General features: G+C 36.1%; 2 protein-coding genes across 2 annotated transcripts in view; both read right to left on the bottom strand.

The window, feature by feature from the left end:
- Positions 1 to 352: 352 nt before the first annotated feature.
- Positions 353 to 3253, bottom strand: LOC103129923 (N-acetyllactosaminide beta-1,3-N-acetylglucosaminyltransferase 3-like). The gene is made up of 2 exons (XM_007541164.2): positions 3127 to 3253; positions 353 to 2402 (listed from the first exon to the last, which is right to left on the bottom strand). The coding sequence occupies exons 1-2, from the start codon at positions 3129 to 3131 to the stop codon at positions 1280 to 1282; spliced, it is 1128 nt and encodes a 375-aa protein (XP_007541226.1). The 5' UTR covers positions 3132 to 3253; the 3' UTR covers positions 353 to 1279.
- Positions 3254 to 8245: 4992 nt separating this feature from the next.
- The window catches only part of LOC103129919 (N-acetyllactosaminide beta-1,3-N-acetylglucosaminyltransferase 3-like), a 14663-nt gene continuing 3862 nt past the window's right edge, over positions 8246 to 19046 (bottom strand). Inside the window, exon 2 of the mRNA XM_007541153.2 lies at positions 8246 to 9889. Within this exon, the coding sequence (XP_007541215.1) occupies positions 8758 to 9879 (1122 nt within the window). The 5' untranslated portion in view covers positions 9880 to 9889 and the 3' untranslated portion in view covers positions 8246 to 8757. The remainder of the gene's footprint in view (positions 9890 to 19046) is intronic.

Here is a 19046-nt window from a genome sequence, read left to right as displayed (position 1 = left end):
TACAACACTGAATTAACTGATAGTTTTATAAAATATAAAATAAAAATGTAGGTATTGCAGTAATGAAAGACGACCTGGTTGTAACTTCATATTAAAATGGATTGTTCTACATGTAACATCTCCTCATGAACAAGTAAATTATACGTGAAGCAACAAAGTAACTCCCTAGTCACAAGTTAACATATAGGAGCTGGTCTCATGTGAGGCATATTCTGATAAATTAGAAAAACTGATCAATATCACCCTGTTTTCCAATAAGTTAATAAATCAGAGCTTTACTAGTTATTTTTTATGGGTTTTGAATTCGATCCACAGAAATGCTGCAACAAGCTAAGCATCTTTTCACCTGTAAAGTGTCAACACCAAATAGCAAAAACGAGTTCTATAAACGCTCCACTCTATCTCCAACTGACCTGTTTCAAACTGGTTCTGTCAAAGCCCACTAATCCTTAAAACAATTAATATTCTGACTGCAAAGCAAGTGCACTTTACCTTGGCTCTTCCACCAAGTTTCTGCTACATTTTATGACCAGTTTTGGCATTAAAATATTTCTGGGTGCCTCATTTGTAAAATCTTTGTTAAATTTCCTCCGACTGGTTTGCGCTTCAAGGCCCAACATGTAAAACATAGTTGAAGATGATGAAATTTCCTACTTCACTACCTCCCTAAAATAACAACAAATCCTACACAACAGCAAGCTAACCTATAGTTTAGAGGCACTTTACCCTCAGCATGGCTTCTTTTCCTTGTACTTCACATGTAATTATGAAGTAACACCCTTCACCAAACCACTTGTGGATTAGCTACACTGCCCGTTTGTGCAAACTTATTCTCATTTATTCTCATTTATATGCATGTTTACAAAAGCTTGTACCAGTTTCACATTATGACTGACGGTAAAATCAGCCATATTTTCAGGTTTGAACATGACAATGAAATAGAAAAGAAAAAAACATGTAAATATTTAGACAAGTCATGTCTAGCATTCCCTTTCCTGGTCTTCTGTCTTCTTTCTTTAGCTTGAGTCATTAAAACAGACATTTACTTTCTTATAAACCTGTAAGCACACACAGTCATATACAATAAATTAAAATTTGAGTTCAATAAATTCTCCTCTGAATGATTCAAATAACCTTTTTAAAATAAACTTCAAGCTTATGAAAAGAGCCCAAATGCTTAAAAGAAAAACATATCCAGCTTTTTTTTTTCTTTTTTTTTTGGCATCGTTAAGCTACGGTCCATGTATCCAACAGACTGGAATCCTTATCTGTCTTTCTTTCAGGGGTTACATTTCAAATGTGGATTATGAACTTCTCTCCACATCAGATACATATCAGCTGGTAGAAATCTGTGTACCAATAGAAGATCTCTCAAATAGCAAGGTTCAAGATTGTCTGCTCCTTTAGATGGTATATTCAGCCCTAATGTTTTCACACCGATGTGAGAAGAAGGTGAAAGTCCTGCTTTGGACAGACAAATCCCCATGTAAGCATCATCGATGGGGTGGATGGGTATGGACTGCGACATCCTGTATATCACCAAAGCCGTGTAGCCGGACAGAAGGTATCCCCCTCCTCCACAGTAAGGTAGGTATGTGTTTGACTCCTGTATCTGGACTGGGATGAAATATTTGCTTCCCTTCCACCTGACGACCTTTTCGTTCAGAAACAAGTAGCCAGTGAAAAGGTGCTTGCTTCCATCATTGTCAGGGAGGTTTTGGAGATATTCCACCATGTTGTCAGTGTGGGCAAACACATCGTCGTCGCCGTTAAACAGGAAGCGAGCATTTGGACAGTTTCTCTCCATCCACCCATAGAAGAGCATCTGTTTCAGTGTGAGGTTGTGAAACGTGTCATTAAAATCCCACTGGAGGATGTCATTGAAGTCCTCTTGTTCCACTTTCAGTAATTTGTTTAGCTTTTTCTTCTCGTAACCAGAATCCGATGTTCCTAAGATGAATATCCGTCGAATCCACGCACCGTTGTGGAGCCTCTCTTTGGCCCAGGTTTTACGTAGCACTTCCCGACGGTCGTAATTCAAAGGAGAGCTTTTGATGACAAGCAGAAGGAAGACCTCTTTGGAACACTTGCCTGGCAGGTCTAGCAGCAGGGGAAACGTACGGCAATGGCGGTAGTACAAGAAATTTTTGATGGTATCGGGAAGAGAGCTGAAGTCTTTCATGTCAGCTACCGACTTGTTTGCTTCACATTTTGGAACTAAAAATTCATGTGTGTGTAATTTGATGACAGTTTCTGATTGACTGTCATTATTAACGACATCTGTCAGTGGGCTGCTGGAGAAATTGTAGTTTGTAAGGTCAGCACTGTTCTGACAGAAGTAAATGACCAAAAAAGTAGCTCCCAGCACAAAGACAGCTGCAATGTTGCCTCTTCTAAAAATCCTATAAGAAAAAAGCAAAAGAAAATAACACAAAATATGTTAACTGTTTATACAACTGGCAACCGCATGAATTGCTTTCTGAATGAAACTATACACCTCATATCATCCATGTGAAAAAAAAATAAAATCCAGTTTGTTAATGTGCTAACACTCTGTTATATTCTTAAAATTAGATGGCAGACAGTTTTCTTTAATTAAATGAAGACAAAACTGAAATTGTTATCTCTGCAGCAAAAAAAAAAAAAAAAAAAAAAAAAAAGGAGACAGAACCTTTTGTGAGATAGTCCCTCTTCCTCTTCCTTTGAAACTGAGATCGGTGGACTCGGTCTCTTAAAAGCCATTTAAAATCATATCTTTATGAAATCTGCTTTTATTTATTTTACTTATCGTTTTCTTGTCATGAATTGTTGGATTTTGAAGACCTTTTGTGATTTTATGTCTCGACTAATACTCTATAAATAAAGTTTTGCTTACTTTCATAGTTATTCTTAAAGTCGGAGATTAAATATATTTCAAACAGAAGGAAATACAATAGATTCCTATGCAATCCAGTCGGATTTTCAGAATCTGTAGGACCGATTTTTGTATTAGTTATTAGCTTGATTTCAAGCTTTGAACAACAAGGGGGAGCAGTTATAGACGTCATTATATAGCGGAAGAGCACTTGAAAATTTACAATAGAGTCTGAAGAAAATCACAAAACATTTTCCAGAAATAACTCTTACCTCATGACGACAATAAAAAGATTTGATGAGGCCCCCTGGCTTACACGAGAAGCTTACAGGGTTTTGTGGGGCAGTCGTAGTGTTTTCAGTTCGGGATGCTGTCACAGAAAATGGTGTGGATGTTTTTACCCTGAGTTTAGCGTGTCAGGCTGCCGCCTATTCATTGGGCATGCGCAGAATGGAATTTCAAGGATGGAGGCATACCTACTGGAAGAATAAGGATATACTCTACATAAGCTACGGAGCCGGCCTGGCTCCTCATTTGGTCCGGCCCCCTGAACAATACCAGAGAGCATTCAGTGTTTTTTTTTTCATATATATGTGGATTCTTCTTCAACCACCAAGGGGGCTCTAGAGCAGATATGCAACAAAGTCTCCCTCAATAGAATATATACTAGTCAGTACCAGTCACCGTTTCGCTCACGTTTTTTTTCCCATTTGCATTCTGGGTAAAAATCTATCTACAAACGTGAATATGTCGTTGGCAGTAATCCACCGTCAACAAAACTTTTCTAAGGTTTCTTTCTCGAAAAACTAACACCGGCCCCTGACCAAAAAAGGGAACAGTCATGTGGCCCTCGCAGGAAAAAGTTTGGGGACCCCTGCTCTACATCTATACTCACGGTCCAGGCAACATTAATTTACCATTTCATTCTAAATTATGATGCGCTAGTACAGATTTTTTTTTTATTTTTTATATTTTGAAGTAAAAGATAGTAAAAGGTATTTGCAGTTTCCACTAATAGAAAATTTCTCCATGTGCACTGGTTTCCGCCCCAGTCATAACATTTGGTTATAATGTAGTTTAAATTCAGATTAGGTGGGACTGTTCCATGTTTGCTTCTGTTGTGTTGGTCAAATGGACACACCTTTCCAGGTACCTTCAAGGAATTTTACATTCCTTTGTCACAATGAATAGCCTCCAGTTTCGAAATAACGTGTAGTCATAGCAGGTTGTGTAAGCACTGAACAAAAGAAAAGAACTACCATTAAAAAAACACAACATTTTTCTGGAGAGAAAAAAAGATAAAACACAGAAAATGAAAACGATTTTTAAAAAAAGTTTAGTTATTGTAGTATTATTAATCTTATACATATAACATTAAAAATGTAACTATAAGATACAGGCACAAAGAGCTATTATAAAAAATGACAGCTGAGGGGTGACAAAATACACAAATATATTGATAAAAAAATAGAGAAGTATCCATCTATTCATTCATAAAACCGAGCGAGAACAAAGGAAAACAATACTAATTTCAAAAAGTAATAAATCAAACTTAATCAAAACATGCCATCTGACTTCTGAGAAAAAACTGCAAATTCACCTAAGGGTTCTGACGATTTTCTCAGCCTGTTTAGATGGAACGAGGCTGAACAAGGTAAGATCAAAGTTTATTTTTGTAGTAGAATAAGCCAACCAAATTACAATGCAAACAACACAGACCAACACTGTCCAACTAGAGCAGCACTAACCATGAATCAGATGGTGAAGTAGTTTATTCATCAAAATGGGAAACAATACATGCAAATGTCAGAGGGTTTTTGCATCCTCTCTCTCTGTCACTCTCTCCACCTATTTGCCAGTTCAGTCAATATGAATTGGAAATTTTGCATCTCAAACATTTGACCAATATTTGGTCTGTCTAAGAAAGTGTTGTAAGAAAATGACAGTACACCATGGCTGGCTAATGATCTCACCCAAGTTTATAAATCAACTAAAAAGGTCATTTCAGTTCTTAGTTACTTTCCCCCAAGGTTTTATGATTTTATGTTAAATATTTTTTTTCCATTACAGAATAAAGTTGAAATTTGATTTCGGAAGAATTGTATGACAAACTTTAAATATTGAGATATTTTGTTTAATGATTAAAGTCATATTGAGAATAAAGTGAAAATAATGTCTTAATGAAAATGACAGATTCTGAAAATGCTGTGTTCTTCCTGAGCAGGTTTGGGATAGCTGGATGTTGATATGCTGCAAGAGAAATATTGCCTTGTTGTCTAATCCTGTTCTGAAGTGTTAGCTCACTTACACAACGCATGATGTCATGTCTTTGCACCAGTGTCATTTTGACTTCACTGTATGTAATATTTTTTCAGTTTTTCCCACATTATCTCAGTTTGCCTTTTCTGCTTTCATTTTAACCTTCTCATCATTTCAGTTGTTATCTTAAAATGTCCAAGTCCAAGAAAATATTTCTCTGACCCCAATTTTTCCTCATAATTAACAGACGGTTTCACTGGAAAACATTAAAACAATTAAACCTGCTTTTATTTGGCATATATGGCCATAGTTTGAGTGAAGTTTGAAAACCACATGTCACCCTGGTCTGACTTACACTTCATAATAAAAAATATATATATTTGAAATACTAAACAAGATGTTAAAACTTAATAAAATTTCCTGTCATGTTCTTGGCATAAATAAAGGGTCTCGCTGAGTATAGCGTTCATTCAAGAACCTACATTTCTAGGTAAGAAGGAAAATAAATTTATTGTACAAAAAGTATAACTTCTATTTAAAAAATTTCAGAAAAAGACGGGAAAAGTCATCTTGTCCAGGGCGTACCCCGCCTCTCACTCCATGACCTCCATGCAAACCACACAACCAGCTGGTATAGACAACGGAGGATGGAATGGTAAAGCCATTTATTATGCACTAGATGGTGCTATTACATCATTTTCTCTATGAGTACCCAACAACTTCAAAAAGTTGGATTATAGCTCAATGTGACATTTGGCAGTACAGTCAATAATGTTGACCAAATTACATTGGCTGTTATTTTCCTTCCTGAAAACCGTACGTGTGCTACCTGAAGCCCAAAGATTTAATGGCCCAACCACACATTATTGATCATACGTTCTGCTTTTGCCCTGCGACAGACCAGTCCAGGGTCCACCGGACCCCAATAAGGGACAAGGGTGTACAGAAAGTGGATGGATGGACATTCTGCTTTTGCTTTTTATTTATCCGGCTGATACACCTTGTATTCAACTCTGGATTGAAGAAAGACATAGTTAGGAGTTTCAAAAAGATTAAACGATGAAACACATCCGGCTTTGTGTCTTGTTACAAGATATATCTCAGAAGGGCAGAGTCAATTATAATGCCCTGTGAAAAACCGGTCACCAAATATAGATATGTTTGTTCAGTTCTGCTTTGATGACTGAAATGTTTATCTAGAAAATCAATCTCAAGTACACATTCAGTGTTTCCTTTTAGCCAGCCTCTGGAAAGAAAACGACTACATAAAACTTTGTATTAAATAATAGCCTGTTTTAACATACACAAACCACACATTATTTCAAAGACATTTTTATTATGAAAAATATATAATAGATAAAATCTCCACACTTCCTCAAATCCCAGCCTATTATGAAATTTAATCCACACAGGAAATTAAAGTTTAACTTGTCAGAGCAAACAGTTCATATTGATTGTTAATTAGAAAACAACACACCACAGCTATCTGAATGTATGGTTCATGAATGCATACAGTTGCTTTGATATAGCAACTCGTGAATCATTTCCACAATAAATGTGAACCAAAACAACAGCTCAAGATCAATTTTTCAGTCTTTCATTAAGAATTATTTTTTATAGTCTAGAGGAAAAACTGTGAGTCAAGTGTAAGGCGGTGCAACACAAACCAGCATCAACTGTCTTTAATATCATCAAGGTCAAAAGATGCACTGAGTTATCCCCCATTTTAAAATATATTCAACCCAGGAAATTATTACAGACATGAGTAAAGGACAAGATACAAAAGGGAAAAAAAATAAAAAGATTATCTTCTCAGTTGCTCTGTAACAAAACATGTTATAGCACTGTGCAAAAGGCTGAAGTCATTGTCTGAGTGATAAACTTGTAACCTCGGATGAAACTAAGAGCAAAAAACAGGAAGAACCTGCAAAGAAAGTTGATCTTTAGCTTACATTCATCATCTTCGCCTCAACTGGTAGTAGTTACAGTACTGACTGAAGAAGACAGAATGCTGAAATTGAATAAAATTGTTTTAAGAAGCACCGGTTGTGACCGTCCTTTCTTTATGTCTCACATTAAAAATATAAAATGTTTGAAACATATTTTTCTTTGTCTCAGTTTTTTAAGAACCAGATATTTCTACAGTGTTGGGTACATGTTTCAGAGCCACTGTACATACAGCTAACACACAGTTGTAGTACAACACAGGAAGAATTGCTCAATACTTAATAGTAGGTTAAATATCCTTGGGATAAAACATTCAATTTTTTGTGCCATGAAATCTCATGCAGAAATATGCAGCCCACATATATTTCCTTCACTAGTCTAACCTTTTTTGTTTGCAACTGATAATGTTTTGTAAATAATCCATTAATTCTTATTAATGTATATGCATGTATATATACATATACATGCATATACATGTATATGTATATATACATGTAGATGTATATACATATATGTATATATGTATATATATATATATATATATATATATATATGCATCTTGAGCATTTATCTTCTCTATATTAACTCACTCAGCTTCACCTTAGATTTAATCTGAAATATATATTTTATAAATTTTTTTAAATAATTGCACAGTATTATAATTCTTATGGTGTGCACTTGTCTATTACTCTTTTTTATTTTTACCTTTGTGTGAGAATGCATGCTCTCACTGTGACGTGCGGCTGTGTTTCCCCATTCACACATGCATACACTCCCACCTTCCTGTTGACCCTGCATGATGTTCAGTTTGCGATTGACGCCCTGCTCTTTGAAATTCTTTTTAACAATTGCTTCCTGAACTCACAAAGAGGTAGGTAAAAGGCTTGCGCTGGTATCTCTTCTTTCAACTCAACCAATAATGTTCAGTTAGTTAACTCTAACTCTACAAATAAATAGGTTGATATCAGCTGCAACATGCGAGTGGAAAAACTGGCCTGGTGAAAAGTTTGGAAGTTTAAATCCAGTAAATGTCCTGTAAGATTTTAATGGTTACAAATCTATGAAAAAGCAAATAGGAAGTTGAGCTACTACTGTTAGATTACGTTAAAACATTTAAAAAAACTATTATAAATTATTCTGCAGTCTTGTCAATCAGCATAGTGATCTACAGTCTCATGTCCTTGCTTGAATTGTTACAAACAAGATAAAGAAAGGTGGATGTTTCCTTTAAAACCCCGACCTTTATACAGCCAAGGTGCATAAAGGTCAGTGTTTAAACACTGTAATATTCAAAAGCATTTAAGTGAGAATCACCTATTGCTTCATTCCGATGCTTTAAACTTTTTCTATTTGCATTTTATAATGTGTGGTTTTAAGATTTATTGTTGGTCTCAATCTATCTGGTATCACTCAGCTAACAAGATCTAAATAACAAGTGCATAGAACCTGCAAAGCAATCCCTGAGAAACTTGTCCAGAATCTTAATGAATTACTGAAATAACATCCATTAGGAAACTAAGAAAAAACAATGTTTTAATCCACCTGACACACAGATTGAAATGATCCAGTAGTCAGTGCCAGTGCAATGTTTCTGTCCATGCAAATTTCTGTTCACTTGCATGGTCATTTGAGGTAGTGTACACTTTATAAGCTCCACCCTCCTAAATGAGACATTGTTCAGTTTTGTTACGTCTTTTCTAAGCGTCGTCACATTTTAGTTTTGGGTTCTGTGTGCTGTGCCACATCAGGTACATCTGAGCCGGGAGGAATCTGTGCACCAGCAAAACGTCTTTATAGAAGCACGGGCTGAATTTGTCTATTTTGTTGGAGGGAATGTGCAGCCCTGCTGTCTTCACGCCCATGTGTGAGGATGGGCCAAGTCCGGCTTTGGCCAGACACATCCCCATGTAAACATCATCGATGGGAAGAATGGGTATGGATTTGGACATGCGGTATATAAGCATTGCTGTATATCCTGACAGAAGGAAGCCCCCTCCGCCACAATACGGAGGGTACGAGTTTGATTCCTGTACCTGAACTGGGACAAAATATTTGCTCCCCGTTGCTCTGATGGGCCCCACATTCTGGATCAGATGACCAGTGAAGAGATGCTTGCTCCCCTTATTTTCTTTGAGGCTCTGCAGATACACAACCATGTTGTTTGTGTGGGCAAACACGTCGTCGTCCCCATTCAGGAGGAAGCGAGCATTCGGACAGTTTCTCTCCATCCATTCCAGGAAGAGTATTTGCTTCAAAGTGAGGTTGTAAAACGTGTCACTGAAGTCCCACTGGAGGATATCTCTGTGCTCCTCTTGCTCCAGCTTCAGGAGATTGTTCAGTCTTTCTTTTTCATAACTGTCACCTGAAACTCCGGAAATGAAGATCCTTCGAATCGGCATGCCGTTGTATGACCTCTCTTTACCCCATGTTTTCCGCAGCACCTCCCGCCGTTCGTAGTTGGCCGGGGAGCTCTTGATGACCAGCAGAAGGAAGACGTCTCCCGATTTCTCGGCTCCTCCACATTTATCAGGGAGGTCCAGCAGCATGGGGAAATGCCGACAGTGACGATAGAAGAGAAAGTCTTTGATATTCTCAGGAAGATTTGAGAAGCCTGTGATGTTGGCTGCAGTCAGATTTTGCCGGCATTTTCCCCAAGAGTGCACGTAAGAGTTGTTTTTGTTGAGTGTCTTTTTTTGTCTGTTATTCTCGTCAGTGTTCTTCCGGAAAGATTTCTGATAATCAGAGTACCTAAAGAAAGGGAAAGCCAGCAGGCAGATGGCTCCAACCAACAAGAAAAGTCTTCCCTTGATTTTTCTCATCTTGGAAGCTCTGAAGTGGAGACAAAACAAAGGCTTAATTAAAACAGTTGACACTAACAAGAACAAGAAAACACAAAATATGGAAAAACAATAAATAATTCATTTAATGAAAGCATCTAGTTAAATACTGGATCATATTAAAATACAATATGATCACTATCATCACAGTGGATTCCTGGTTTTCCGTTGAACAGCTCTCTCTAAAAATGAGTACAACTTCATATTTTAATAATTTCTACACCAAATAAGCATTAATGTAAACAGTGGGAGCTGTCCTAATACCACAGAAGCTAACATCTGCGGACTTGGTGAACAGCCAATGAACGTCAAGGGAAATAAACGATTAGGCTTAATTGGCTGCTTTACACGTGGCAGCCAATAGTGTGTCCTCAAATAATTCAGATGTCCTCATGTTCCACAGAAAATCAGCAAATACTGAACTGAACTTTTTTTGTTGTTGTTTTGCTTCAGAACCTCCATCTCAGATTGAAAGTAGATACGGACACTGTAAAAAGTACAGGACCTTAAACAAATATTCATCCTTTACATTTTGTGATCATACGCAAAGACAACTATAAAGTTGGAAGCGGCATTCTTATTAAAATGTGCATAACTTTAGGGTCTTTCAAATATTATTTTTACTTTGTCCGTACTTTAACCAGCACTAAGGAAAACCACACACCATGGATTCCACCTTGTCATTAATTTTCTCACTACAGAAACATTTGCGGAAAAAGAGTACACCCCAAAAACCTTTAGCACACACAGAATAGGTACAACTTCCGCTAATAATCAAGGAAGTGGTGAATGTTATTGTTAATGCTAAAGCAGATGTGCAAGCAAACCTGCTTGAATTGCTCAAGAGTCAAAAGTGACTCTTGTTTCTGTCTGTGCTGTTTAGAAAAAATGTTAGTTTTGTCTCAACTCTAAAAAGTTGAGCAACAACGTTTTGCTCAACGTTAGTGAAAAGTGATGTTTCACCACTGGCTGGTAGAGCCTGAGGAAATGTTCATATTTTTAATTTAATACCTTTTTCTCTAGCAGAGGCAGTTTAAGCTTAAAAAAAACAAACAAACAAAAAACTCTTCATCCCCCAAAAACCCAAACTCCAGATAAATTGGAACCTAAAATTGGCTTTTGAAATTGTAGCTGCTCCTTTGAGTCTTATTTTTAAATCTCAGTTTGTTTACCAATGTAATTTTTAAGTTGAAAATTTCCTTTTGTTATTTCCCTGTCACAAGGAAGAGATCCAACTTGAAACAATGATGTGTCCATTTCTAAATTATTTGTGCTTGCAAACATATTTGAATCCCTTATCAGTGAACAAGTGCAACATTTGGGCACTAATTCTACTCTGTCAATTTCCAAAACAGGATTTTGTGAACAAACAAAAATATTTTTACCACTGCAGCACTAAGTGACACAGTGATCCCACAATGACTGGAAACTTAATACAATGAAAAGAAAAAGATTAATACTTTAGGTAAGTTCTGGTGGAGTGGGTTTGGTGGTGAGATATAATTAAGGCTCAGCTGCAAGGGAGACATTTTGCTGTGACTTAGAGAACAGTGTCCAGCGGCAACGATCACCAAGGCTGCAATATGTTTTTAATTAGTCACTGATTTCAAGACGCATATTAGAAGTCCCTAGAGAAGAAGGAGGCTGTGAACTCAGGGACTATGTATCGTGGTAAACAACTCGACTGCTTTGTGTAAACAGTCGAGCAGGAATGCAGTACAAAGGCACCAGTAGAAAGGAAATGTGTGAACAACGCAGGACCTTGAAATAAAAATAACTTGGTAATGCAGTTTTGGCTAAAACAGCTGCGCTGCTTGCAACAAATGCTAATAAAAATAAACAGCATGTTGAAATCATAAATGGTCTGGCATTTTCAATTTTGGAATTGATCTGTAGAAACATGATTTCCTCTGAAGGCAAACATAACAGCAAGAGTGTTTTGTAAGAGTCTTCGTAGCCTCTGATCCAAAGTGTGCTAAGTTTGCCTGTTTCAACAGATCTGTCAAAAACAATGCACAAACGCAAAAGAGGAACATAAGCTAATTTTCTTATTTTTACATAAAAGTTCACCTACATGAAAAGATTAGATCAAGCTTGACTTTGGGCAGGAATACAGCATAGATAGCAAACCACTGAGTCCTTTGCTTCTGAATCTCCAGCACCATCACTGTTGCCTCGAAGCAAGAAAGTCTTATATTCAAATCCTGGCCTCTTTCGAAATATATTGCGTTTTCTCCCCGTGTGCATGTATGAGTAATCCAGCTGCCTTAAAAATCATGAATCTTTTGTCAATTCTCTGTGTTGTTCTGTGTGGGACGTTGCTGATCCCCCACTTGACCAGGAAGGATTAAGAAAACAGACACATGTACTGACTCAACCTCATGTCTACATTACAAAATCTGCACTACCTCTGAAACAATAGGTTGTTTTTACAGGAAGCTTTTATAATTTATGTGGTTTCTTCAGCATAGATTCTACGCTAAAAAAAGGTCATCAGATAGCTTATCGAAATGCTTTTTCAGATGAAATGGGGGCATTTAATATGACAAAGTGGAATACTGAAGCATTGTGAAATCTAGCATATCTGTTTGATGATCTTCTAGGAGTGCACATGTTAGGAAATCCAGAAGGTCACAATATGAACATGATGGGCATAAGAATGACTATCTGACACATATTTTTTGTTATATTCACCTGACTAAAATTAGATTTAAGTATCTTGTGAAGTTGTGTCATGACATAAGGCAATTGTCAAAATTTAGCAAGCAATTGAGAATCTATGTTGATGCTGAAGAAACCACATAAATTATGAAAGATTCCTGTAAATTTTGCTGGACAATACATTTCCCAGAACTTATAATATGTTGATGATGTCATAATAATGCAAGGTCAGCCTCTCAGAGACTGCTGTGCTTTAAAATTTGTACAGAGCTCTGTACACTGGAACAGAAAACCATTTAATTTCAAAAATAAAACACAACAACCAAAAACAATAAATAAAAAGGAAATAAAAACCACACACAACCACAACTATACATAAAATGGATTATAAAGTCTTTGTAAACAAAACAACACTTAAAAAAATATTCACCATCGGAATGGAAATGATTGCGCCCATTTTAAGTCATCTTGAGACTATAATTGTTTAATTTCTTACTGCGACAAGCTTACATGACTAATCAACACGCCTTGTTAACAGGAAACCATTAAACGGGGTTATGTTCACATTGAAAACAACCAGAGGTGTTCAAAAATGTATTCCTGAAAATAAATGGCTACAAAAAACCCCCCGTCAAAACAGATGAAGTTTAATAAGTTTTTTTTTTCATATTCATGGGTGTTTGGATTATTGTTTCTTTGTATAGTTCATTGTTATATGTCCATTTTCACACTTTATGCCTATCTTCTGTCTCTTGTACATTTGAATTTATTTTTCTTAGATGACTGTCAGGTCTATTTCTGCTTTTGGTATTTTTTGTCTTAGTTTTGCTCCTGGGTTAATTATCGTCTCTCCTTCTTCTGTTTTCTTCTTGCTACACCCTTTCCTCATTTCTTCTGCTCTGTCTACTTGGTTCTCATGCAACTTTACTACCATGAATCAGTGATCAAGTTCATTCAGCCTCGTTGTGTTTTGCCCATCACATTCATACCACTCGCCTGATTTTCTTGTTATTTAAGTTCATTGTTCAGTGCTGGTTTAATTTGTTTTCTGCTCTCATGATTGTAACGCTATTCCACTTTCTGCTCCAAGTTCCATGCTTGTTATTGCTGTCCATGATTACTTTGATAAGTGTAAGTTTTATTTTGCTACTTTTTTTTTTAATATGCATCATATTTTGAGTTCGTGTTTCATGGCACTTTGAATAATTTATTTGGAAAGCTCTCACAGTGCACATTTCAATAAAGAAACACTTTCACTTCATCTGCTGTCCCACGTTCCAGTTGTAAAGTATCAATAAGCTGCTTGTCAACCACAAACAAAGAAAGAAAGTACTTCCTTTTTTATGAGTGCAGTCAAATGAACAAAATGCCACAAGCATGTTGTTTACAAAACCAAGTTTATATTTTGTATTACATTTCTTTGCCAACATTAAACTTAACTCGAGAAAGTTTTTGTCTCTCTCCTTCAGGTGAGTGAGGAGGAAGCATGATCATCATAAACACTTTCTGAGCTTATAGTTTCAGTTCTTCAAAACTGACAATGAATGAGGAACCAAACCTTAATCACACAATGAATGTCAGAGTATGCATTAAAAAACCTGAGTGTGTTTCGCAACATGGTGCCAGAAGCTGTTTTATTGTGTGTTATGTACTTTGGCCCTATCATTCAATCCACTTCCATTTGAAACAACTATAAAGTAATTAATTAAACTGACTATGTCTAACATAACTTAATATAAGAAGGACCCACTTGTAAATAAACAAGCCATACAAATGCTTGTTTTCACATTTGAACATGAGCAAATATAATAACTACATACGTTACATTTAGGACACTACAAAAGAACTGGGCCTTGTTGCAGTTCTTGCTTTGATGTAAGTTTTTTCAACATCCTGGTAGCATGTTATTTTAAGGATCTGAAATTATTATTTTGTTACTATCAATTGATCAATGATCTGAAAATGTGGCGGTGCTGTTCTTCCAGTAGTTGCATCACACAGGTTTGTTATTCTGATTTTAAAATTAAATTCAGTTCTTTACTATTTTACTATTGAAGTTTTTACTTTTACTACTATTACTATTTTAAGTACAAATAACAGAATATATTACAATTACCACTACTTATTATTTAATTTTAATCATGGCAACTCTGGATTAGTATCTCTGAGAATTGGTAAGTTTTTTTTTAGGTTTTTTTTTTTTTTTATGTAGCCTGTAAAAATTTAACAATTCCCCTCGTTCACGACTAAGTAAAACAATCTGTGGCTGATTTATTTGTTGTTGTTGTTATTTTATCCTTGTAAATCTCTTTTCTGACTTCTCTGATGCCATTGTTCTCAATACAATGGCAGCAATACAGAACAAAGTTAAAATCATTAAAGAAAAAGCCAAGTCAAATACAGCAAACTAACTTGTTTCGCTTTTGAGTTGAATTACAAGAGCAGCTATGCCAAATGCTGCTCATAAAAAATGAGTAGCAAACTCTGTTTATGATTAAGATTCTAAGTAGTAAAAAGGGTTAAATCATTCTTGTAGCAGCTAATTTTTAGATGCCAATTGACAAACATGTGCTGCACATATAATTTCCTGTCTGATCAGAAGAAGGAACAAATAACACCCTTAGTGGTTTCCATATCTGAATCATCAACAATGCTAGGCTCCTTTCACTCGCTCATGTGTCACACCGTTAATCTGTGTCTTTCAGCTAAGAAGTTACAGATTTGTAAGGCTCTCGTAGTATTTTCTAGGTCAATTCTTGATGTAAAACATGGGTGTTCAGCTCCTCAAGGCTCGGTGTCCTGCCCGTTTTAGATGCATCTTTGCTTCAACACAGTTTATTCAAAAGATGCAATTATCTCTGTAGCTTGTCACAATATTCTTCACGGGCTTGCTAATGAGCCATCACTTTATTTGAGTATGTTGAACAAGGGAACAAGCTAACATATGCTGGATCCAGAAGACTGACTTTGGACATCACGATAGATTAAGTCTAAATACTCAATGTAGCCCTGAGCAGGAAGCAGTGTATAGAAAACAGATAAAATCATTGAAACATACTGTGTGGGAGGTTTTCAGGTTTCCTGTAGCCTAATTCGAATTAGAAAATGCCATGCCAAAAAAGCAGCATGCTCTAATTTGTGTAGTAAGAGTGCAGGTCTTCAAAAAGGCTTTGAATCTCAGAAGGTTGCAATAAATAGTAAAAATAATTTAGCTTAGTCATGGATAAGGCTCTCAAGAATATATCTTGCTTGTAAATGTTGGCTGGTAATTGTTCATGTTAGTTTACATGTAACTATTTGCATGTCCAGGCAGCAATTTAAAGATCAAACCTTTTGGAGCTGTTGCTAATGTAGAGAATGACAATGTGTCAAAAGGAAAGATTGGTAGGTTTTCCCCCCCAAAGAGTCACCAATCTATCAAAAATTTCACAAACAGTAATTTCTGAGGCCAGTTTAGAATCACAGTTTAACAATCATGTCTATTTCTGCACCGTGGGAGGAAACAGGAAGCAGGATGAGGGCTAACAGAAAACCTCAAAGGACACAAGGAAGAACCCTCACACTTTGGTTATATCCTTCTTTGTGTTTTATAAAGAGGGTGTGTTTGGAAACTAACAAAGCAGCATTTTAGCCAGGCTGCGTAACTTGGGAGAATTTCAAATTTTTCATGATTTCTTTCCTTCTTGTCTTTTATATTGTTTTAACAAAACAAAACCATCCATGCCAAAAAATGCAAAGAATGATGAAATCCTATTCTGGATACAGATCCAGAATAGGATCTTTATCCTATTCAAATGAAACAAATTGCCTTTATAGTTAGTTTCTCCCTCCACCCCCATTTCTTTCCATTCAGTCACTATAATCTTTCCATGTACTGTCAAACTGCATGTACAGGATAAAAAACACATTTCATTTTACATCTTTAACAGTTTTGGTGATTCAGTAAAACATTTTAAAACATCAATTATAGTATTTTTTTCACTCCCAGTTATAGTTAACACTTCATTTGAAAAACTGGCATTAGAGAAATAAAAATCAAAGGAAAAACAATTCAATGATTTGTCTGTTTTGTTGTAGAGGATGATTCAAATGCAGGAATAAAGAGTTTCATAGAGAATCAAAAAATATAAAAAGGAGTACAGAGATATAGTCTGTCTAGAAAAGGTTTGGCCAGGAATTTGGGGTGATAACAGGCAAAAAATAATAATCCAGCAGAGACTGACAGAACCAAAGGGTAATAAAAAACTGAGGGAGGTGATGAGTGTAGCAAGACACATGAAACTGATTAACCAGAGTGAAAGCATCTGAGGGACAAATCTACAAAACAGAGATGAATGGAAGCTAATAAGTGCCAAAAGAAAAACATACAGAGATCAGAAAACATAACAAGCCAACAAGAGATTGACAAAAATAACATTTAAAAATATGAGACAAAGACACTCCGTAGGAACAACCAGGCAGAAAAGAGACCGTAGACTAGAACGTTTCTCTCCAACCAGGATAGAACTACAAGGAATATGTCAATGGCAATCTTTAAAGAGCTTTTTTTGTGTCTAACCAACACAACCCGAAATTAAGGAACCCTAAAGTGCTGAAAAAAACTAAATGACTGAAGTCAAACCAATGTTTTTATTAGTTTGTCTTGAAGGCAAAACTTCCACCTCTGGCATATTTGCAGCCAATAAAATATGTACTAGATATTCAATTGTTCTGTTTTGAAGTTATAAATGTTGTTTTTTATACAAGAAAAAAGGAAAAAAGCCTGCCCTCTCATGTTATTTTAAGGTACTACACGTAGTAAGTTTTGTCATTCGAAACAAAACTTATTAAACGGTAGAAATAGACACCGTTGGTGTTCGTTGGTGTAAATTACTGTTCAAATCTTTCATGTATGGTTGCATTGCCGGTATGTATTAAGTTTGTAACTTTGCAACATTGTTTCTGTCTAAGCGATAGCGCTCTAATGTGTTGTTTTAAGATGGAGTATGTTTATGTTAATTAGATGTGAGGATATCGCGAGGTTATCGGGTGCGCAGTTGGTAGCCTAGATGTGCGCATGTGGATGTGATGTTCGGTGGAAATTGAGTGTATTGTATTTTATGCTGCATATGATCACATATTTATTGTATTTTTTGTCTTCATTTCAGTTTTACCCTTTTAATTGTCATTAAACCTGCTGACAACGTCCTTCGGTCTTCAGAGTCGTGACATGAGAAAGGTGTTAGAAAGCCTTTGCATCAGACATGCACCAGTAACGGCACATCAACAACTTCACTTAACAGGGTTTATATGCTAATTAAAAAAAATGAGACTACTACAGTTTTTCCTTTATGTTATAGAAACATAAAACGTTGTATAGACTGAATCTGGATTCTGCTGGTCAAATCCACAGTGTGGCTTAAAGCCAATTTGAGTAATGAAGTAATGCTTGGGTGTGTGATGGCAAATCAATTCTTCTTACATTTGTTAAAAACGGTTGGAGTATATGGGCAGGGTCACACATTGAGTCATTACATGAAAAGTACGCTCCTACGACCAAGACAACTTGACGCAAACAAAACCCATTTTGCAAATCATCTTCCTCAAAGCAAAATCAAAAGTTTGAAACTCTCTAAACAAAACAGTTACTAAAGCCATTATATTACATCCGTTTATTTATTTATTTATTTTTTGTTATTTTCTGGAAATTGGTAGAAACGGTAATTTTATTTATATAGCACATTTTCAGCAACAAGGCAATACAAAGTACTTTACAGGAATGAAAACGGAATACAAACAAAATAACAAACCAAAGGAAAAAGCAAAAAAAAGAAAGAAAAAGAATCTAATGTTGATCTAAAGTAATTGTTTGCCAAGCTGTGTGGGTACAATTAAGAACTAATGTAGCATGAAATTTAAGATTAGAAGGACTTTTGATTATGTTCTCATCTTTTATGTAGTTTTGGGGGCTGTTTTGACCTGAAATGTTTTAGATGAAAGATTCAACACACTTCACTAACGTGCTACCAGCTTTTCTGCAATATCAAAGATCTAACCAGGAGACGTTATCACATCTCAATAAGAAATCCAGTCGACCTAGTAGACGTGATAAGATGCATCCGTACGCATGTTCACAGTGCTTCACTCATACAGTTTATGCTACACAGCAAATTCAGAAGTGTCAGAGTTCCAGTGCAAGTGTTGTATGTTAAAAATACAGTGTTAATTCAACAACATGAGTGTTAGTGAGTTAGTTTCCCTAACTCAAAGCAATCCAGTCCAGTGTTGATTTCTAAATTAACTCCAACAGTCTAACTCAACACTCAGTCTGATGTTGATTTAGAAATCAACATCAGACAGTTCCTCCCACAATTGTAATATATTTGTGACATCACATCAGGGAAGGAGCAACAGATAGGATAGGGTATGGGTTGCAGCAGGCCTACAGGGGGCCCACATTGGAGTAAAAACATGCCTTTAGAAATCCAAATTTTCTTTATATCTGATGA

The sequence above is a fragment of the Poecilia formosa genome, unplaced genomic scaffold (genome assembly GCF_000485575.1).
Source record: "Poecilia formosa unplaced genomic scaffold, Poecilia_formosa-5.1.2 Scaffold10, whole genome shotgun sequence".
NCBI classification, from domain to species: Eukaryota; Metazoa; Chordata; class Actinopteri; order Cyprinodontiformes; family Poeciliidae; genus Poecilia; species Poecilia formosa.
Note: the sequence above shows the minus strand (reverse complement) of the source record. Positions and strands in the feature narration are given on the sequence as shown.